Source organism: Aethalodelphis obliquidens, unplaced genomic scaffold (assembly GCF_003676395.1).
Source record: "Aethalodelphis obliquidens isolate GAN/ISIS:26980383/991018 unplaced genomic scaffold, ASM367639v1 scaffold49, whole genome shotgun sequence".
In the NCBI taxonomy this organism is placed as follows: Eukaryota; Metazoa; Chordata; class Mammalia; order Artiodactyla; family Delphinidae; genus Aethalodelphis; species Aethalodelphis obliquidens.
In genome coordinates this window covers 11,913,486-11,936,621 of record NW_020837993.1, presented here as the reverse complement: position 1 = coordinate 11,936,621, position 23,136 = coordinate 11,913,486, and the positions used below count along the sequence as shown (strand labels likewise).

The 23,136-nt window shown below is 46.7% G+C and overlaps 1 protein-coding gene across 3 annotated transcripts in view; it reads left to right on the top strand.

The window, feature by feature from the left end:
* ADAMTS17 (ADAM metallopeptidase with thrombospondin type 1 motif 17) overlaps nucleotides 1-23,136 on the top strand; it is a 351,891-nt gene that overhangs the window by 94,520 nt on the left and 234,235 nt on the right. For all 3 annotated transcript variants that reach the window (XM_027083226.1, XM_027083228.1, XM_027083227.1), the window contains exon 7: nucleotides 3,701-3,744. In XM_027083226.1, the coding sequence (XP_026939027.1) occupies nucleotides 3,701-3,744 (44 nt within the window). The remainder of the gene's footprint in view (nucleotides 1-3,700; nucleotides 3,745-23,136) is intronic.

Below are 23,136 nucleotides of genomic sequence, written 5' to 3'. Positions count from 1 at the left end.
TGAGAAGCATCGTTTAATAATTAGAGGCTGAGAGCTGCAGTTCCTTAGGTTGGGATAATAATGGACTGATGTTTTCACAGGGAAATTGGGTGTGAGGCAGTTGCTGCTCTGGAGAAGCAGTCCTTTCCTCCCAGAGTAATCCAAGCTGAGGGTCTAATTGGAGGCCGCACAGGCCAACGGTGTTTAGGGGCCGGCGTCCTCAGGTCTTGGGACTGGCTGATGTGAGGGTTTCTTCTCTTTTTGTTTTCCTTCCGGGCTGTGGCTGAGCCCGAGAGTGTATCCTCCTGGACGCCCACCAACCATACAGATGGCCAGTTGCCAAGATGTGAGCATGACATCGCGTCCAACAGAAGCTGCTGAGCAGGGAGCGGCGGGAGCTGCATATCCAGCAGCTGCAGCCGTGTGTAGGGCCAGCAAAGACCTCTTAGTAGACTGAGTTTGGGGGCCATATGGGACCCGCACAGACTGGACTTCAGGGGACTTCAACACCTGGCACAGCCTTGCCTTTGGCTCCACATGTCCTCCAGAAAGCCAGGAATTTTACCCCGCAAACCCAGGTCTACTCTCCTGGGAGACACCTGGAGCAACATGCATGGCCAGCCCAGAGTGCGACCACCAGGATGTCCAGCTGTCCCTCCACCTTCCCTTCCCATGTAATTCCACCCAGTCCCAGGGACGGTCCTCCCTCAACCTTTGGCCTTGCTCATGTGACAGCTTGGTGGGTACCTGTGGTGTTACGTTTTTCTGGGTTTCCAAACACAGGGGAGAGACAAGGCCACTGATGAGCTGACAGGGCACATTGAAAGTGATCTGGAAATGTATGCCGGTCGTTTAGTAAAGGAGCCAGTATTCATTAAACCCCAACTGTATGCCAGGCAATAGGTTATCCACAGGACTAGCTATGTAACTTGTGGTTCCCAGTGCAGAATGAAAACTCGGGACCCCATGTTAAAAAATTCTTAACAATTTCAAGATGTTGAGAGCAGAGCGGTAAAGCAGGTTGGGGGATGGGAGGCTTCTGAGTGAGGGGCCTGCGTGATGGCACAGCTCACACATCCACGGAGCCCACTCTGGCCTGTAGATCTGCACAGCCTTCCTTCTGTTGAGGAACAAACAGCAGAATGTGAATGTGAACAGACTGAGAGGCTGGAGAGCTGCATTGGTACCTTTTTTTTTGATTCCCCAGTTGACCCCTGCAGCCCCAACATGTGGGTTTGGCATGAGTTTGCAGTGGGAGCCAGGGTACCTGGAGATGAAGGTGACCCTGCAGGCAGAAGGCTTGCTTTTCTTTTTCTGAGAAAGGACCTTGAACAGGCAGGGGAGAGAGGATTCAAATTTTGGCGACCCTTTCAAGCCAGGCCTCTAATTGAGCTTGACTCACATATGGTGAGCCCACCATATGTCCTCCCACTTCCTTAGGAGAAACAGTGGGTGACGCTGCAGCGTCCATCACTTGAGACCACACATTTCCTTCCAGGGAAGCCGGGGGATGAGAGAACACACAATGCCCTGTTAGCCATCTTCCTCCAAGCTGGCCAGAGAGACAGCTAGAAGGAGCTGGGGCCAGTCCCCTCAGCAGCCCTGTTCAGTCTGTTTAGTTCTCTTCTGTGGGACTGATGGCCACACACCCTTTCTCCCTTTGCCCAGGTGAGGCAATGCGATGATGCTTTCAACACTTTTAGTTGCTCAATCTGGGAAACCCTGGAGCAAGATCTCAGGCCAGTCTGGTCTCTGTGTGTGTGTGTGTGTGTGTGTGTGTGTGTGTGTGTGTGTGTGTGTGACACGCCCAAAACATTCCAATGGGAAGGGTGTCAGATCAAGAATGTTGAGTTGGGGTTAGTTAGATACCAGACCAGTGAACATATTTATGTCCCTAATTTTATTTGTTTGTTTTCTTCTCTGCCTGTGTGTCTTCCTTGCCACCCTCTACTGCCTGTTAATTAGTCTTCTGAAAGGTCGTCCTTGACAGAAAAATCAAGGCACGAATCTTCCATTTTCCTATGGCTATTCCATCTCCATTTCTATGGAGGCTCCCTTGATCTTGGAGGGGGTTATGAAAAGCCTGAGGGTCTTGAAGCCTTCCTTTTTCCTTTGTTAAAATTATTTTAAAATCGATTACCAAAATATATATGTTCATTATGAAAAAATTAGAGACGCAGTCAGCAAAACCCATGTGGGCTGCTTAGTTGATTGGCCCAGCTCCTTCTAGCTGTCTCTCTGGCCAGCTTCAGGGCCACCTCTTCAAAGCTGTCACACCCATGCCAGCTGCCCTTTCCTCTGGGCTCACAGGATGTCCAGGGTGCCTGGCAAGACTTCTTGGCCTGAGGCAGTGGCCTGGACCAGGAAATTCTGTACATCAGAACCCCAAGTGGAATCTTTTAAACCTACAGATCTGGCCTCTGCGGGTCTAGTGGGTGGGTAGAGTCTTTGACAACTTTCAGGCCAGCCTGAAGCAGAGCCAGGGCTGGGAACAAGCAGGTTTTGCTCCACTCACATGGACATTCACATAGTGCTGAGAGGCGTTAGACATGGGTTACATTATGGAGGCAAATAGGATAGAATGTGCTGTGGTTTGGAGTGGAGGTAAAAGGAAAGCTGATGATATTACATTACCTTCTTGTCATTGTCCCCAGTGTGAATGGCAGATCAGATCCTTCCGTGAGAATAGATTTTTGACAGAGAGTAGGAGAGGAATTGAGGACACTGAATGCCGAGGTGGGGATGGAGTGTCAGAAAGGGGAAGGTATTATCTCATGAGGGAAGGCGATGTGTGACCCATCCAGGACCTGCCACTTTCACTGACAACTTTGCTTAGTGCCAGCCTGACCCATTTTTCTTCCCAGAGAATTTTTTAAAAGTGAAATGAGAAGAGGTGCCTTCAGAACACACCTTTTCAACCTGAAGCTGCACTGGAGTGTGTTTAGAGAGATGCAGATGAGTGGGTGCTTTTACCAGTCCCCACGGTATGCCATGAGAAGATGAACTGCTGTTCTCACCCAGTCCTGGGCAAGATACCTCCCCAGCCAGCGCTCTGGTCAGCTCCCAACTAGGGAACTTATGGGCAGAATAGTGGGAATGCTCTGGTTTTGGAAAAGAATGGCCCAGATTCCTCATTTCATACCTCACAGGCCAGAGGAAGGCCATTGTACTTGCAGAACCGAGGCTGGATCAGATTTCGAGCATCTTTGCTGTTTCATTTGTCCACAGCCACACACCTGGGAGATCCTAGGGAGCTTTAAAGAATATAAGTTTTAGAAAAGACTTTTTTGTTGTGTTCTCATGTAAGTGATACGTGGTCATTCCAGCATCTAAAACCAGTTGCTGCCCAAGTAGAGTAACTTAGGAAGTCACTATAGTTTGATGATATTGACTAATAATGATCTCTGATACATGACTTGGTAAACATCTTCTGAAACTTTCAGCGTTGGAAGGAGTCCTTCCAGCAACTGAGTGTTATTTATGGAATATTTCAGCTGTGAAAGGAGGATCTTACATGGGGTAACTGGGCCTACCAGTTGGAAATGTGGTTAATCTTGGCAAACGCTGCTAGTTATTTTTCATTATAACAGGTGGCAACTAAAGTGATAACTTGTTATGGGCAAGATGAGTAATCAAGATTAATTAGACTAATTGACAATGTTTTCTTCTCCCATTCTTGGAGGTACTACACATCTGACTTTCTTTTTTTAAAATTTTTTAGGACAGATTTCTGCGTACACAAAGATGAACCTTGTGACACCGTTGGTAAGTTTAGAGTTAAAATAGTAACTCTATACCCTGTGATAATGTGGACACTTGATAACACAGTCTGAAGGAGCCATCCTCAAACAAACTCTGCCTTTTCTGTTACCTCTTTTTGGTAAATTTGGTTTCTGATTTTATTTTACTTTTCTTCTTTCCTAAAAAGTTTTGTAGTTGCTTATGGCAGAAGGCATCTAGACAAAGGGTTAGTAAGGAAGATATGAAAAGTTCAACCAAAGGAAGGAACCCTCAGGCTGTCCCGAAGTGACTGTAGTTGGGTTGCATTTGTCTCTGAGCCTCTTGATCACCAGTGCAGGAGGGGGACCTCGCTGAATTACACGATTGTCATGAGACATAAGCTTCACCAAGTGTCATAAGAGGTGAAGTGTGACTGCAGGGTGGTGGGACTAGTGTCCTTCCACAGCCTTGGCATCAGGCTCATTGCTTTCTGGTCAAACGGAAGTGGTGCTGACACGTAGTGCTGGCAAACACACCAGCACTCCCCCTGCCCTTCTACCTACACCTCCTCCCCCACCTTCCCCTTCACTTGCCATTTCCTTTCTCTCCTATCTTCAGTTATATCTGGCTTGCTCTTGAGCTCTAATAGGTTTCAAATTGGAACCAGTCTTTGAGTGTAGGAATAGAGCACTTGGTTAACAGAAACCAATTTTGTCTGCTATAGCACAAACCTCTATTCACTAAGAGGTTGATATATTGCACCACCAAAAGCAAGGTTTGGAATTGAATGTGCTTAGAATTGTAGGAAAATTGAAGGAAAACAGTATAGGATTGAATATATATTATTGTGGAATTCAAACGTTAAAAACCTGTGCTTCCCGTGGAGTACTGGCAGCGGGTAATCCCAGGCCTTCTCTCTGGCTCTGCCAGGTACAAGCTGGGTGACGTTCAGTAAATCTCCATAATCCATAAAATGGTCACTGTGGACTAGGTGACTTACAAGGTCTTTCCAAATCTAGTAGAATGATGGCTAGCATTTATGTCCCATTTTAGAGTTTCAAAATGATTTTTTATACTATACTTTGGCAATCCTCTAGACAAATCTGAGAACTAGGTGTTAAAAACCAAGTAACCAATCTGTGCTTCGTTATTTGGGGGCTGTCTCCATAACAGAATTACTAGGCAAATGCAATGTGAAGTAAGCTTTGATAGAGGGTTAGCTGATGCCTGAGTCTAGTTGGGGCTCTAGAGGACTGGTATATGTCCATATCTGTCCACTGCCATGGCTGCCAAGGCCGGTGCTATCCAGAGGACTGGCTACTTCTTCCCAGTGTTCACAGCTCAGCTCTGACGCCTCCACACTTCACCCAGGAGGGGCTTCTGCTCCCTGCCCCTCCTCTCCCTATGCTTGCCCCTGCGGAGACATGAATCCGTCGTACTGCCCTTGTCTGCACATCTTCCTTGGAAGACTGTGCTACACAGAGCAGAGTCCAGCTTTAACCCATGTGTCATATCCTTCAGCGCCTGGCACAGGGCTGGAGAGGCTGAGTCACCACTGTTGATCCAATGAAGGAATAAACGAATGAATGCAGATGAAGGAACTGCAGTATTTTTGAGTAGTGTGCATCTAATGACCTGGTTTTCTTTCATGTGATTTAGAGCCAGCTTTAATTTTCTTTTGAATATGTAACTTTCATATCTGTGCAGACAGCTAGCTCTCTCAAGGATCCTTCCCTCCTCTAAACCACATCACCACACTACTTGTATTCGTCTGCTAGTGTGGCTATAACAAATACCACAGACTGGGAGGCTTAAACAACAGAAATTTATTGTCTCACAGTTCTGAGGGCTTGTTCAAAATTAAAGTGTCAGCAGGGTTGATTTCTCCTGAAGCCTTTCGCCTTGGCTTGTAGATGGCCGTCTTCTCCCTGTGTCCTCACATGGTCTTCCTTCTATGTATGCCTGTGTCCTAATCTCCTCTTTTTATAAGGATACCACTTATATTGGATCAGAACCCCTCTCTTATGACCTCATTTAATCTTAATTACCTCTTCAAAGTCCCCATCTCCAAATACATTCACACTACGGGTTATGGCTTCAACTTACGGTTTTTTGGGGAAAACAATCACAAAACCTACATGGTGTTTTGTTAGTACACATTTGTCTTAATGTGTCATAATTTACTTGTACATATTATCAAGTCAGTAAGAATAATGGGTAACTTGATAAAAATAATTTAAAAACTGGGCTTATGGCAATCTTATAGCAGTCTCATCCAATTTATTTCTGTATTTTTTTACCTTTATATTTTGAAATAATTATAGAATTTCTTAAAGTTGTCAAAATAGTACAGAGAAGTCTCATACCAATCATCCAGCTTCTATGGTAACATCTTATGTAACTATAGTGGATTTCCGAAACCAGGAAATTGATTGGCACCATGCAGTCAACTAAACTACAGATCTTACTCAGGTTTCACTGGTTTTGCATGCACTTATTTTTGGTTATGTTTTTACCTATTGTTCCATGACATTTTATCACATGTGTGAATTTGTCCATCCACCTTAACAATCAGGAACAAAACTGGTCCATCCCCTCCAAGCAGCTCCCTCGGGCTGGCCTTATAGAATCACCCTCTCCTTCCCTCCCTTTCCCTAACCTTGGTTACTACTTATCTGTAATCCATCATTGTAATTTTGTCATTCCAGCATCCAATTTATTTTTGTATTTTGATTCCACAGAATGGAAAAATAATCTGAATCACATAAATATGTGGTTGCCAATGCTAAGAGATTTTGAACAGCTGCCTTCAAATCTCAGGATCCAACTCTAGCAGGAAGGGCTGTGCCCTGAGTTTTTTAGAAAATGAGATAATCTGGTACCTTGAGAAACTGGGAAAACTTGGGGGTTATCAACATCTTATGTTTGGTATATAATAGTGTTTTTTGTTTGCTTTGTTGTTTTAATTAGAATAAAACTTACAGATAGTAAAGAGTACAAATCTTGATGGATTTTAAAAATTTAAGCCTATACTTGTTTTTTAGTTTATCTCTTATTTATTGAAATAGTTTTAAAGGAGTGTTTTGAATTCTGTTTTAATCTATTTTTTTAAATTGTGGTAAAATATATATAACATAAAATTTACCATCCTAATCATTTTTTTAGTGGACAGTTCAGTGGCATTAAGTACACCCACATTGTTGTGTAATCATATGCCTGTATTCTCAGACAACTACTCAGATTAAGATATGGAATGTTCTCAGCCCCAAGAAGGTTCCCTCATGCCTCCTCCAAGTCCCCCAGAGATATGCCCCCAAAGGTAACCTACTGTTGTAAATGTTTTAATCACTGTTTTTATAATAGTTTAATTTTAAAAAGTAGTTTAAAGTAAATTTCAAAGTTAAATTTGAATGATTCATTTGAAGAATCTCTGAGGTAGTGGGTGAAGTTTGGGGTTCCATGAATAATATGGATACTTCCCCTCTACACTGCCCAGTCTGCATTAGCCCAGCTCATCAGACAGGATTCCTGACTGTGGAAACAAGCAAAAAGGGCATGGATCCGAAGGGGGACTGCCCCTGAGGCTGGAGGACCAGGTTGGAACACAGCTAGCGCCCGAGGGAGCCCTGGAGCGGGGGAAGGCTGCGGACCCCAGGCAGTGGTCTGCATCAGGGCTGAGAGGAATGGCGCTGTCTGCCCCACAGCCACCGTGTCACCGGCTACCCGTTACGAGTCTTGCTCTCAGTCACGTGGCTGCCTCTTTCTACCCCCACCTGCGTGGGGGTGAGGGTGGCTCTGGCCCTTTGGGCTTCCACAGGGAGGCAGCGGCATCTCCCACAACGAGTGCATGCAAGGTGGGTCTGTAGAGGGGGTGCTTTACAGAGGAAGGATGAAGCTGGACAGCTCAGAATGACAATATCCACTACATCCCTGATCTTTTTGTAAAGATTGAAACCCGAGACACCGACACATCCTCTGTGCACTTGACAGGGGTCCTGCTGACACAGGTGATGGGGCTTCCCTGGCCCTGATTCTAAGGTGGTCCTGACTCCTGTGGGAGAGAGGCCTCACCAAGCTCCTCCACACTGGCTGGCGGCTTGACTGAGCAGACAAGTGGACACACTTTTAAAGAGTCACACCAGACAGACCCTCCCTTCCTCTTGGGCCACTATGGAAGGGGAAGGGGTGACGCTTAGAGGTCTTGCTCATCTCCACCTTGGGGGAAGACACGCACAAGGAGAACTTAAGGCAATTCTTAAGGCAGCAGGATCTGGGAAAACAGCATTCTTCCCTAACAGAAGCAGCTGCCCTCTTACTGTGTTTCCCACTTTGCACATTTCAGACTTGCCTTTGCGGGGTGTGGGCTTTTCCTCTGTTGAATTGCTTCATCCTGTGTGATCTGCTTTCCTGCCACCATCCTAACGAGGAAGCCTCCTACATGAGAAAAGGGTGCCCGACTTCCGGGATCGTGGAGGCTGGAGACCTCTGGAGGCTTTTGCTGGCCCTTTGCCTTCCTCCTCCCACACCCCGGGGCCTCTCTGAGGTGCCGGCCTGAGCAGCCATGTCTAACCACAGCCTGGCTGACCAGACACGTCTTAGTTATGGTCAGGGGGTGTGGTGCGTTTGTCCTGCTCCTACCCTCGGCTGCAGGCTGAGCTATGGTGATTTTTTTTTGACAGCCTAATTCAGGCTTTATGAATTTAGTTTTAATTATCGGGATTTATCGTTTTCCTTACTTGGTCTCATAATAGTTTTTAATTACTGGAAAAGCCTTCCTTTTCCTCCCCCAGGAGAGGGATGTGATGGTCCTACACAAAGGAAAATGGATATATTCCACAGCCTTGTGAAATGTGTCACACAGAAGGCCAGGGAGAGGCTGTCAAGGGGGTCCAAGTCCGGTTGGTGTCCTGGGGCCCTGCTGCTCTGACATGAGGGTCCCTTTCCACAGCTGTCCCTGAACTTGGGTGGAAGGACCTTTCCTTGCGTGGCCCACAGCACTGGAGCTGAGCTCCCTGAGAGGTCTGGCCGGGCCAGGGGGCACTTCATAAATGTGGCTATCGACCTCCATGCAGCAGGTCCATCTGTGAGGGACGAAGGGAGCATCACTGACAGGATGAGTGTGTCCAGGAATGAAGCATCTCCTTCAGAAGTCTGTTTCAGGCCAGCCCTCCATGAGGCCATGGATGTAAAATGTGCTGGGGAGCCAGTGAGAGGCAAGGGAGGCTGGGGCTACAGTGTTGCAATGCTGCCTCGGCTGGGTTTTTATTCACTGAATGTGTCATAATTTAGGGCTCAGACAAGAAAGTAAGGCCAAGTTTTATGTATAAAAACAAACATCAGGGCTTCCCTGGTGGTGCAGTGGTTGAGAGTCTGCCTGCCAATGCAGGGGACATGGGTTCGTGCCCCGGTCCGGGAAGATCCCACATGTCGCGGAGCGGCTAGGCCCGTGAGCCATGGCCGCTGAGCCTGCGCGTCCGGAGCCTGTGCTCCACAACGGGAGAGGCCACAACAGTGAGAGGCTCGCATACTGCAAAAAAAAAACCCCATCAAAATGTATCTGTCTGGCTGTACATTATCCCCTTTATAGTGGTCACCCTGGGCGGCCATTTGCTTGTTCCAATCCCAGTGCTGTGGCCAGAAAGTGTGGACACCCCCTTGTGGATTTCCTTCAGAGTGAGCATTCATCTTCTATATTTTCATGGTGTTGGTCAGTCTTCATTCTTCGAGAGTGGTTTTGAATTGTGGAGGTGTCAAATGTTCTATTCGCTGAATGAGGCTGAAAAATATTGTTTGAGGTAAAAATACAAGTTTTATTAGTCAGCTTCGGGTTTCTTTGTTTCTGAGGGCTTTCCTATATGTTCATTTTACTTTACTTGTTATTCCTTGGGACCTTACAGCAGTCACGGTTCACTTTTGCTTCAAGATTGTTAGAAGTTGTTTCAGATGATTGCCTTCAGGGGAAGCTGCCCCATTGAATGAACAAGTCCTGAGGGGTCCATCTCCTTACCTCATACCCATCTCATGTTGGGCACAGTGCACCCTGCTTCAGTTTCAGGCTTATCCACACCATGTCTTTTGTGTCTACTCTGAGAAGCTTACAAAGGAGAAGGCTTAACATTCAGTGACATATTAGTTGTCCCAAATCAGACAATCTGAGGTCTTCAGCAAATTCATCTATTTGTCAGAAGTTATATTGGTATTTATAATAATGCTCTAGACCATTCTGTGATTTTTGAGAGGTTTTATGAACAATTTTAATTTTGGGAATAAAATATGCATGCACCTAGCAATCAGGGGTTCAGACTGTTTGGGCAAGTGCTGCTGCCTTCCTCATCATACAATAAAAAAAATAGGTCATTCCCTTAAGAGAGTCAGGAAATAGAGTTACTGTGAAAGCTAAAAAGTATATACAGTCTTTCCTCGGTATCTGTGGGATTGTTTCCAGGGCCCCCGTGGATACCAAAATCCGCGGATGCTCAAGTCCCTTATATAAAGTGGCCTAGTACACTCAGCCCTGTGTATCCTCAGGTTCTGCATCTGCAGAGTCAATCAACTGTGGATGGAAGGGCTGAGTGTACTTGAGTAAACTAACTTTTTCTCTCACTGTTAGGCCTTAAACGTAGGTAAAGAGTATTTAATGAAAAATGCCAATTAAGTCCTGTCTGGATGTTGGAGATGGTCTTTTAAAAGACCCTTTGTAGGAGCTGCTGTTGCCTGAGGGAAAAAAAGTGAGGGCAAGAAAGGGGTGGCCACGTGGAGTTTCCTCCTGGTCACCCTGTATGGCTGTCCTATGGTTTGGCTTGAAGATAGTGACCGTGGCGAATAAAAATGTGAGTGTGTATGTGTATGCACATTACATATGTACATATACACATGCTTAGGTGCATGTCTGCACATGGAAGTGTGTGGTGTTTACAGTCTCTGTACCTTAAAGTCTGGAGGGCTTTCTTTGTTCCTGTAAGTTCCCCAGAAGGGAGCCCTCCGGAGAAGGGACAACACAACAAGAACCAGGGCAGGATATCTGTTTGGGGCTCAGCAGAAAGTCCATACTGAAACCAGTGGCCCCAGGGGACCAAGTTCAACTTTTCTTCTTCCTCATGCCAGGGTCATGACTAAGGTTACATAATGGCTGAAGTACGTTTAAAAATGGTGAAAATATGCGGGTATGTTTTTGCGTGGGATACCTTTGTTCTGGCACTACATGGGAGACCACAGAACACTTGGTGATGCTTGAATGCCTTTTGAGATGGAGAGCAAGAGAGCTGAGCAAGAAGGAACTGACCTCTGCAGGGTTTCCAGCTATGGCCCTTCAGATGTAGGCTGTAGAGCCCCCTCCTACCTTCAGGTCGGCAAGTGGGTGGCTTGTGGGAGAGTTTCCTTCTGGAGGCCGCTGGGTTGCACCATTGTGGGTTCTGTGCTTGGGTTGCCAACGGAGGCAACTCTGAAGCAGATGCCCTTCCAGTTAGGTGGTCCCTAACCTGCGGGAGATGTCAGTGACATCGGTATCGGGCCACAGACCACCGCCCTCTCGTTTAGCGCAGGCCTCGGCATGACATCAGCAGAAGGACTGTGTCTCTGTTGTTCCCTGATGCTTCCACCCTCATGGCCCAAGAGCACTTTATCATTAGCATGGAGAGAAGTGGGAGCCTCTCTGCCTTGCCGGACAGCTCTTACTCACTCATGTGATGCTGAGGCAATTTGCTAGAAACACAAAACCCCTCCCGGCCTGGGGGAAATGTGGGGGAGTAGAGTCACAAATGGGAAACCAGACCTTTCTGAGATGCCTTCTATGTAATTGTGAGTCCCAAAGCCCTCTGGAGCCTTTGGGCAGCCTCTCGCTGAGATCAGGAGGAGTGGGCAGGAGAAGTGAGGGGCCAGGCTCCTCTGCAGTGGGTGCTGCCCTGGCTGGCAAGGGCCCTGAGCCAGAGAAGTGCCCCCACCATGGCTTCCTTTCCAGTGGCCCTCAGGGTGGTTCCCGTTCACCACCTGCAGCCCCTCCTCTGCACAGTGAATGCTGAATCTCCTTGGGCTGTGGCTTGGCTCAGGCCAGGAGTCTGAGCATTGTCTCTGTGGGGAGACCGGGGTTCAGATCCTGCTACCACCACTGTCCTGTGTGAGTCCCCTGATATCTCTGGCTCTGTTTTCTCCTCTGTAAAATGGGGATAATGATACCCAGAGTTATTGTGAAGGTTAAATGAGATGATCAATTGCATCCCTTAGGATGGATATTGTCAACAATAACAACAAAAAGCTTGCAGAAAATAACAAGTATTGGTGAGGATGTGAAGAGACGGGAACACTTGTATACTGCTGGTGGGAATGTAAAATGGTGCACCCACTATGGAAAAGAGTACGGTGAGTCCTCAAGAAATAAGATCCAGGAATTCCACTTCTAGGTATCTACCCCAACAAAACGGAACTTGAACAGATATTTGTACACCTGTGTTCATAACAGCATTATTCACAATAGCCAAAAGGTGGAAGCAACCCAAGTGTCCTTTTATATATACACAGAATAATATTCAGCCTTAAAAAAGAAAGGAATTCTGAGATATGGGTAAAACTTGAAGATGTTATGCTAAATGAAATAAGCCAGTCACAAAAAGACAAGTACTGTGTAATTCCACCTAAAGTCCCTGAGGAGTCAAATTCATAGAGACAGAAAATAGATTAGTGGATGCCAGGGGCTGGAGGGGAGGAATAATGAAGAGTTAGTGTTTAATGGATACAGAGGTTCAGTTTGGGAAGATGAAAAAGCTCTGAAGGTGGATGGTGGTGATGGTTGCACAACAATGTGAACGTATTTAATGCCGTTAAACTGTACACTTAAAAATGGTTAAAATGGTAAATTGTATGTTGTATATACTTTACCACGATTTTTTTTTAAATGCTATGACCAAGGAAGCAAAGTAATTACTTTTATTCAATAGTACTTCTTCTCAAAGATTTCTTCCAAGAAAAATGGTGAAGATGAGAGAAAAAGTACAATTTCCAGAGAAGGGGGTCCTCTTGCTTCCCTCCCTGGGAGGCCGGGTGGCAGTGAGGTGCTGCAAGAGCTGCAGGGCCCTGGAGTGGTGTGGGGGGCAGAGCAGGAAAGGAGGGAGGAAAGGAAGGCTGGGAGAGGGCGAGTCTCTGGGTGTGGAGAGAGAGTGAGGAGAGAAGAGGGCATATGAAGAAATGTTGCTGGTGGGTTGAATTAGACGGCCCTTTCTGATGTTCTCAGAGAGATGCAAGTAGGGATTAGGAGGCCCTTTTTGGTTGTTAGGCTGTGCTTCTTTGGCTTAGATTCCAGAGCCAGATTGGACCTTGCAGGCACTGAGACTTAGTGAAGTTACTGCTGATATTTTTGGACCTTGGGCCATTCTCATCTACGTCTGGCATTAAAATCATCACTTTAGAGTCAAGCCAAGAGTTCACTTTCCCAATGACTGCTCAGTTGTTGCACTCATGGTATACAGAGCTAGGGTTGGTCACATTCAAGTCATGTGATGCTCAGAAGTAACCACAGGGACACAACGTGTGTGACCCTCTGGAGGTAGAAATGCAATTTAGGGGAGAATGTTTGCTGCTTGCATACTTCAGGCAGTTCACTGGGATTCTGTGGTGTCTGTGAGCTCATTAAATTGAAGAACCCCCAGCTCTCCCATGTGAAGGTTGTTTCTGAGTTTTTAACCTCAGTTTCTACAAATATGCAGCTTAAGAGACAGGAGTGCTTTAGGAAGGAGAGAGGAGGTATGTCAGACCAATCTATTGGTCTGTTCTGTTGCACAGAGACCAGATATTGGCCTGGCTGTTATTTTGGGTTTGGGTTCCAAATGCCTTTGGAATTATTGGCATAGACAACTTGGATGAGAAGTTACTGACAAGTACTGTTGTGGGGGAAGTACAGGAAAGGGCTGAGTCATGGTCAGGAAGGGGCTGAGTCATGGTGAGGAAGTGCTGAGTTCATCAGGAAGGGCTGAGTCATGGTGAGGAAGTGCTGAGTTCATCAGGAAGGGCTGAGTCATGGTTAGGAGAGCACTGAGTCATGGTGAGGAAGGGATAAGTCATGGTCCGGATGGGGCTTAGTGATGGTGAGGAAGGGCTTAGTGATGGTGAGGAAGGGCTGAGTCATGGTGAACAAGGGCTGAGTCATGGTGAACAAGGGCTGAATCATGGTAAGGAGAACACTGAGTCATGGTCAGGAAGGGCTGAGTTATGGTGAGGAGAATACTACGTCATGGACAGGAAGGGCTGAGCTGTGTTTAGCACGTGTTGCTGACACAGTCCAGGGTGTTATGGAAAGACTGCTAACTGATACCCACGCCTATTTTTTTTCTTCCTGGATGATTAAATTTCCCTACCGTCCTGGCATTAGGTGTGGCAAAAGTGACTGCTTTGTCCACTGGAATGGGAATAGAAGTGATGTGCACTATTTCCAGGCCTGGCCCCTACAAACCTCCTGTGAAATGGTGCTTGAGGCTCTTCCTCTATTGGTTGACTGGCTAAGGCGCGACCAGGAGCCAGCATCCTCAGGCCCTGAAACATTGGATGTTATGTGAGTGAGAAATAAAGCGTCTGAAGACACTGAGATTTGAAGTTTTGTTTGCGACAGCACTTACCTCCAATATCAGAAACGCCGAAGGCTGAGTTGAATATAAGACCCTACCCTTGAGGTACTTTAAGGTCTCAAGGCAGCGAAGACTTCATCTCTGCGGGGACTGAGAGGACGGCAGCACCATCTCCACGTTCAGGCTGAAAGAACAGCTTTGGCAGGTGACCCACAGGGCCTGGTGGAACAAGGAGCAGGGCCCAGAATCTTGTTAAGTTTCTAGTGAAGAATTAAAAAGCAGTCTTGGACTTGGAGGGGAGGAAAACTCAACTCTTATTTTCTTCTACCCATCTTATGTACATTAGCTGGGGCCCTTTAAATTAGACTGACAAAGGACAAATTAACAACTGAAAAGCAAACACAGGTTGACTAATGCATGCATCATGCATACACGTGGGAACACCCAGTGGGGAGTAACTTTAAGGGGTGTTTAGAACTTGGGCTTGTACAGCATCTTAAAAAAGAACAGTAAATTTTTTTTTTTTTGGCTGTCAAATGACCTACATTCATAAGTATTTATTATGCTGTCTCCAAATATAAGTTTTTTTTTAACATCTTTATTGGAGTATAATTGCTTTACAATGGTGTGTTAGTTTCTGCTTTATAACACAGTGAATCTGTTATACATATACATATGTTCCCATATCTCTTCCACCTTGCATCTCCCTCCCTCCCACCCTCCCTATCCCACCCCTCTAGGTGGTCACAAAGCACCGAGCTGATCTCCCTGTGCTATGCGGCTGCTTCCCACTAGCTATCTATTTCACATTTAGTAGTGTATATAGGTCCATGCTACTCTCTCACTTTGTCACAGCCTACCCTTCCCCTCCCCATATCCTCAAGTCCATTCTCTAGTAGGTCTGTGTCTTTATTCCCTTCTTACCCCTAGGTTCTTCATGACCTTTTTTTTTTTTTTACTTAGATTCCATATATATGTGTTGGCATAGGGTATTTGTTTTTCTCTTTTGGACTTACTTCACTCTGTATGACAGACTCTAGGTCCATCCACCTCACTACAAATAACTCAATTTCATTTCTTTTTATGGCTGAGTAATATTCCATTGTATATATGTGCCACATCTTCTTTATCCATTTATCCGATGATGGGCACTTAGGTTGCTTCCATCTCCTGGCTATTGTAAATAGAGCTGCACTGAACATTTTGGTACATGACTCTTTTTGAATTATGGTTTTCTCAGGGTATAGGCACAGTAGTGGGATTGCTGGGTCATATGGTAGTTCTATTTGTAGTTTTTTAGGGAACCTTCATACTCTTCTCCATAGTGGCTGTATCAATTAAGATTCCCACCAGCAGTGCAAGAGTGTTCCCTTTTCTCCACACCCTCCCCAGCATTTATTGTTTCTAGATTTTTTTATGATGGCCATTCTGACTGGTGTGAGATGATATCTCATTGTAGTTTTGATTTGCATTTCTCTGATGATTAATGATGTTGAGCATTCTTTCATCTGTTTGTTGGCAATCTGTATGTCTTCTTTGGAGAAATGTCTATTTAGGTCTTCTGCCCATTTTTGGATTGGGTTTTTTGTTTTTTTGTTATTGAGCTGCATGAGCTGCTTGTAAATTTTGGAGATTAATCCTTTGTCAGTTGCTTCATTTGCAAATATTATCTCCCATTCTGAGGGTTGTCTTTTGGTCTTGTTTATGGTTTCCTTTGCTGTGCAAAAGCTTTTAAGTTTCATTAGGTTCCATTTGTTTATTTTTGTTTTTATTTCCATTTCTCTAGGAGTTGGGTCAAAAAGGATCTTGCTGTGATTTATGTCATAGAGTGTTCTGCCTATGTTTTCCTCTAAGAGTTTGATAGTTTCAGGCCTTACATTTAGGTTTTTAATCCATTTTGAGCTTATTTTTGTGTATGGTGTTAGGGAGTGATCTAATCTCATACTTTTACATGTACCTGTCCAGTTTTCCTAGCACCACTTACTGAAGAGGCTGCCTTTTCTCCACTGTATATTTTTGCCTCCTTTATCAAAAATAAGGTGACCATATGTGCGTGGGTTTACCTCTGGGCTTTCTATCCTGTTCCATTGATCTATATGTCTGTTTTTGTGCCAGTACCATACTGTCTTGATTACTGTAGCTTTGTAGTATAGTCTGAAGTCAGGGAGCCTGATTCCTCCAGCTCCATTTTTCATTCTCAAGATTGCTTTGGCTATTCGAGGTCTTTTGTGTTTCCATACAAATTGTGAAATTTTTTGAAAAAGAACAGTAAATTTTAAAGAAGTAAATGGACAAAGGAAAAGGACTTTGAGTTTCTCGGGTGGCAAATTGTAAGAAAGTATATATGTGGGAGACCTAATGATACATAAGGACTATGTAAAGCAAGGTTTGTTAGAGTCCTCTGGTGCCATCTCTTGGCTGATAAGGGTCTAGGGTTATCTCCAGTGATTAACTTCTGTAGAGAGGGCATGGGGGGACACCTTTACAAACTTATGACCTGCTTTTAGGCAGATGAGGGGAGGGCAGAGAGCTTTTTTGTACCTGTATATTCTCAATTGTCTCCAGCTCAAAATAATCCTTATGCCAAAGTGGCACATTTTGAGGTGGCATGTTCTGCGACCCTTCAGACTTCTCTGGAATCTTGAGGGAAATTCCTTCCATTATTGAAGATATTTAGGACTGAGGAGGGAAAAGAGGCCCAAAGATTGCCGCTCCTTGAGAATAGTGCTGAGGATGGGGAACTCACAGGTACTGCACAGCTCTGCTGCACAGATGTGGTCTAGATATGGACCAGCAGCTTCTTAGCCTTGATCAGGGGCCCAGCGCCAGTCCTGGGTGTGAGGTGGAGCCCAGAGCCCCTCATGTGTCTCCCAGGCAGCGGGTAGGCACATGAGGAGTTCTGTAACAACTGGACCACCCACCCTCAGCATTTTCTTGACCCCAGTGTGAGGGGAGCAGGCTCACTGATGATCCTGGATGGCCTTGAACTTTGGTGTTGGGCATGCTCTGGTTTTGCTGTGATTGAGCACTAGAGAGATGCCCAGTGTCAGCTTTAGCCTGGAGACCACCCCCTCCGTCATTGGCCAGAAGGGGGCGATCCTGAGGGTGGGGCTCATTTCACCAGAGGGTTTACTGCTTCCCTGCTGGAAGGTTGTAAGGCTCTGATGGGATTCACGTTTGACTTCTTGTCAAGTCAACTACACGAAGGCGATGTGTCCTTGTCCACCCTCTTCCTAGCTGCATCAGCCTTTTCTCTCTGCAGTGCCCTGGCCCTCACTTCCATAGCACTAAGCAGGCCAAGGAACCTGATAGCTTGGTAGATGTCCACGGGTGGCCAAGGGGCCAGCTTCTGTGGTTTTGGAGCACTTCTCCAGGCTCCCTTCTTCAGCGCTTGAGAGGCCCCCTTCTCCACTCACTTGCCCAAGGGGTGGCCTCTTCTTGCTTCTCTGCCTCCTTACATCTTCTGTTGGTCAAGGGCATCATTTTCCTCAGCTCGGGCTGCTATAAGGAAATACCACAGATGGGAAGCTTCAACAACAGACATTTATTTCTCACAGTTCTGGAGGCTGGAAGTCCCCGATCAAGGTGCCAGTCAACTCAGTGTCTGGTGAGGACCCTCTTCCTGGCGTGCAGACGACTGCTCTGTCCTTGTGGTGGAGGGCAAGTGAGCTCTGGTCTCTCTTCCTTTTCTTTTAAGGATGACTGTTGTGTCCTCATGTGGGGCCTCACCCCATGATGCATCTAAATCAGATTACCTCCCTAATACTATCACATTTGGGGTTTAGGGCTTTAACAAATGAATTTGGGGGACACAAACATGCAGACCACAGCAGGTGTCAATGCAGTGTAACATCTCACAGGCCTGGGGGTGGTGCCAAGATCCAGGCCTTCTTAGAACTTAGCCTCAGAAAGTTGAAGAGCTTTGCTTCCAGCAGAGCCTTCTGCTGTGCCCTCCACCTTCCCTGCTTGATGGACGGTACCAGTGCCACTCTTTGTCCTGTCATCCTGGGTGGTGATGGAGGTGATGCTGAGAGCAGCTCCCATTTGTTGAGAACTCCTGTGTCAGATACTTCATGTTTTTAATTCATGTAATCCTCACATTTCTATTAGGAAGTGCTGCTGTAATCCCCACTTCACATGCGGGGAAGCTGAGGTACAGAGAGGTAAATAACTTGCCTGAAGCCACATAGCTTGTAAGAGGTAGAGCCAGCATTTGACCCAGGACAGTTCAGTTTCAGTCTTTTGTTTTCTTACCTGTACTTCTCTCCTAACTATATCTTGCCTTTCAATAACGTTCTAAGAGAGCTATTATTCCTGTTAGCAGATGGGAAACTGAGTCTCCAAAAGGATACGTTTCTTGTCTGAAATTATACTGTTAATTAGTGACAGCTGGCCTTGAACTCACTCACTGTAAAGCCTGAGAGTTTAACTCCCACCTCTCCTCCTGCCAGATCTGTGCCCATTCATTTTTCTCTTTCTGCAAGTATATATCACCCATTATTATTTTTACCCAGTATTTTCTTCTTTTCATTGTCTTTATCATATGTACTATTTGCAGAATGGATCTCTGTCCTCTCCTATATCTTGCTTTTTCAGCATTCATACTCGTAAGTATTCTTTGAGAACCTACTGTGGGCCAGGCACTGCTCCAGCCCTGGGGATGCATAATATACAAAATAAATGTCCCTGTTTTTGTGGAACTGACATTCTAGTGGAGGGGATGGATATGTACTATCAGTAAGTAAACTCCAGAGTAGGGATAAAGTGATAAAGTGGAGAAACAAAGCAGAGAAGGGGGATAGGAAGCTGATGGAGCGGGACTTTACATTTCAGCTTGAGTGGCTGAAGACTTTGCTCTGAGGGTGGCTTGGAAATCAGACTCTCCACCTGTAATGCCTTTGGCAGGCCAGGGCTTCTAGAAGTGCTGAGGTTAACTCTGTCGTCAGTATGAATCTCTGAAAGCCAACGAAGGGTCCCCAGGGTAAGCAGCCAGGGTGGACAGCTGTTCCCCAGTGGGAACAAGTGTGGTGTCCCCTGGGCCCACTCCCCGTACAGTACTTCTAGCTCTGCGTCTCAGCCACAGTCAGACCTGGATTTGAGTCTTCATGCTGCCACTTACTTGACCTTGGGCATATCAATTAATAAACTCATCAGTTCTCAGTTTCCCTGTTTGTATGAGATATCAACATCCCCCTGCAGTCCTGCTTTGAAAAAATGCCTGTGGAAACCATAGTGCAGGGTGACTGCTCTGTACATCTTGTCTCTGCTTCCTTTCGGTGGCCACAGGACATTATGCCCAGCCACCCCCATCCTGTCATTGTGTGGGTCTTCTGGGAAAGGTGCTGGGGTGGGGATTCAGCAGCAGGTTGGGGTGAAGGCTCTCCAGGCCTCTCCAGTCTCAGTGTGAGCAAAGACAGGGAGGCAGAAGGTAGAGGCTGAGGGTAGGGGGCCTGATGTTTATTGAGGGCCTCCCACTTGCCAGATGCTTTGCTGGGGCCTTGTGTGGAAGGTACAGCTTCCAATTTACAGATGGAAAAACCAAGGCAGAGTTGCCCAAAGTTGCACAGTGAGCAAATGTGGGCTGACCTGGCACCCACCTTATGCTTGTGCTGGAAGGGGTAATGTGACTCTAGGGCAGAGTTTTGGAGGCCTGGGGGCCCTGGGGAGCCTGGCTCGCAAGTTTGAATTTGAGTCTGGTGGTAACAAGAGCCACCGAAGTGAGCTTATCCCACATTGTCTGCAGAGAAGAAGAGAGGAATTGGAGCTGGGATCCAGGCATCCAACCACAAAGTTCCCTCCTGTGACAGAGCCAGGTTTGGCTCAGTTCTTGGAGAAGGAGGGGTTGGAGCATGGGACAGGCAGTTGATATTTTTATATAATAAAGATTTAAAGAGGGTGCATATAAACTGTATGGAACCAAGTCAGATAGACTTCTTAGATTAGCATGCATGGGAATCACTAGGGTGTCTCCTTAGAATGCAGATGGCTGGGCCTCACCCCCAGGCTTTGGATTCAGTGGGTCTGTGGAGGGCTGGGTGATGCTGACGCTTGGTCTGGGGACCATGCTCGGAGAACCGCTGCCTTATGTGGTTGTGGCTAGGGTCCTTGATTTGCTTGTTATGGTTTGTTAATTAACAACAACAAAAAAAGCACAGTGACATGAATATCGATGTTGTGTAAACATCTTAAAATTTACTTTTGTACAAAAAGCTGTGACAATGTGGGTTTCTGAGTTACTTCATATGTTCTCTCCATTTGAGCCTGTAGGACTCTAACAGCTGACCCATGTTAGGGATGGTAATTGAGTCAGTCGCTGGGGACTGTGGACATTTGTGATAATTAGGATATTGACTGTCAGCCAAGGAATCAGACTTGCCCCAAATGTTCTGCCACCTCATCAGATTTTCCATGAACTTAGTACTGGTTGTTAAGAGGGGCAGAGGGAGTGGAGGTTTCCAGCACAGCCTCTAGTTTTCCTCTGCCTGGTTCAAATCCCAGCTCTGCTGCTCACAGTAGAACCCTGGGCAGTTTGCTTGTCCTCTTATTTCAGTTTCCTAATCTGTAAAATAGGGATAGTAGTAATTTCTTACTTGGGTAGTAGTCGTGGAAAGGAAGTAAGGCATTTATTATAGGTAGAGGGCCTAGAACTCATGGTAAATGCTCCATCACCGCCGGCCGTGGTGGTCTTGTTTCAGTGCCCCCTGCCCAACAGGTGCAGAACAAGACCCTGAAAGTCCTCAATGGTGCTGTTTGGGAAGAGGGATGCTGGAAGCTAATGGTTCTCCAAGGGTGATCCCAGACCACAGCATCAGCACCACCTGTGACGGTGCTAGACAGGCACATTCTCAAGCCCCATCCAAGCCCTTCTGCATCAGTTCTCTCTGCTCAGTCTGTATTTTCATAAGCTCTCGGGGGATTCCGATGTACACTCAAGTTTGAGAACTACTGATCTAAGCCTTCGCAGTACCAGAGAAGCAGGAGGACTTAGTTCTCCTGGCTCTGTGTGTGTGTGTGGAGTGTGGGAGGGGGCAAGGGGAGCTTTACCTGAGAGCGTGGGGAAGCTAGACGCCCAGAAGCTGCATTAAGTAACTGGCGAGGCAGCATGATAGACTCCTAGCCCCACCGTCAGCACCGCTTACTTCCTGCCCAGGCTCCAGGCATGGCTTTTCTGGCAAATGGAATCTTGGTCATATCACTGCTGACAGATGAGAGTATCCCTGAATATCATTTCTCCCTTACATTTCCCACCCCCTGAGGATCTTCTGGCATCTATCTCAGGGCTGTTTAGACCTTCCTTTTCTCGAATTGCTTAAAGGTGCTGCTTGTACAGCACAGGTCTCCTTTCCCTTTTCCCACGGCATTCCAGGGTTTTCCTCCATGAAAATGATTAGTGGGTTTTCTTTTGTTTTTTGAAAAGGCAATTCAGTTGAATGCTTCCTCCCTCAAGTTGCTTTGCTCCTGTACCCCAATGTTCTCCTGTAACATTGTCTCCTGTACCCCAGAGTTACAAAACCAAAAGGGACCAAACAGCTGTGCAGGGGTTGCGGTAGGGGTGCCTCGGGAGCAGCAGGGTGGCCTGCGTCTCTCCACCTTGGCTGAGCTGCTGATTAGATGGAAGGGTTCCTGGGGAGGCAGGGTGAGGGGATGGGCAGGAGCCCCTGCGGCCGGCCTTATGGGCTGGTTGTAGCATTTCCTTTGCCACAGGGCTCCAGTTGCCAAGATAAACGTACATTTTTTTTTTTTAAATGGAGGTTGCCCATTCTTTTTTTTTTTTTAATTAATGAATTTATTTATTTTTGGCTGTGTTGGGTCTTCGTTTCTGTGCGAGGGCTTTCTCTAGTTGCGGTGAGCAGGGGCTCCTCTTCATCGTGGTGCGTGGGCCTCTCACTATCGTGGCCTCCCCTGTTGCGGAGCACAGGCTCCAGACGCGCAGGCTCAGTAGTTTTGGTGCACGGGTTCTAGTTGCTCCGCAGCAACTAGTGGGATCTTCCCAGACCAGGGCTCGAACCCATGTCTTCTGCATTGGCAGGCAGACTCTCAACCACTGCGCCACCAGGGAAGCCCAAACATACATTTTGAGATAAAGTGGACCCCCAGACGTCTTCATCTTGGAAAAAGAAATCAATAAGACAGTCTCCGTGTTGGGCCAAGAAGTCCTTCTCCTCCACACTCAGATTTGCACAGGCCTGCGTGTGAAGGTGGGAGGGAGCTGGGGATGCAGGGACTGTGCTCGTGCTGAGGAGGCAGGTCAGGGAGCAGAAGAAGGGGCTCTGGGGCACTGGCTCTCCTCCTTAGCAAGGTGAGACCTTTCCCTTGCTCATTGATGGGATGGTGATGGGACTGCTGCACACCTGTCGGTGTTGTCAGAATTAAGTATGGGAACAAATACAAAGCGTTGGGCACAGCCCCTGCCTTCCTTGTGGGAAGTGGTGGTTGTGATTTTTATTAGCAATTTCTAGAAGTTGACTGGCCATTATATGGCTTTTGTTTCAGAAGATGCCTGATACTTCTAATCCACCAACAATTCCTACCCGCTCTGACCTCAGAACATATTCTTAATCAGACCTCTTTTAGCCATACCTGCCATTCCCCCTGTGGTCCAGGCCTCTGTCACCCTCACCCACAGTGTCTCCAGGCCTCCACAGCGGCCTCCTGAACAGCAAGTTCTTACATGACAGCCAGAGGGTTACTTTCAAAACACAAATCACATCATGTGAGTTCCTTGCTCACAATCCTCCAATGGCCTCCAGAACACATGGCCCGCAGCTCTCCCCTGACCTCACCTCCTACTGCTCATGGCATCGCTCACCTGTGCCAGCCATGCTGGCCTCTGGCCTCTTCCTCCCTTGCCATCTTGTTCTTGTTTCCTAGAACAAGTAGGGAGGGG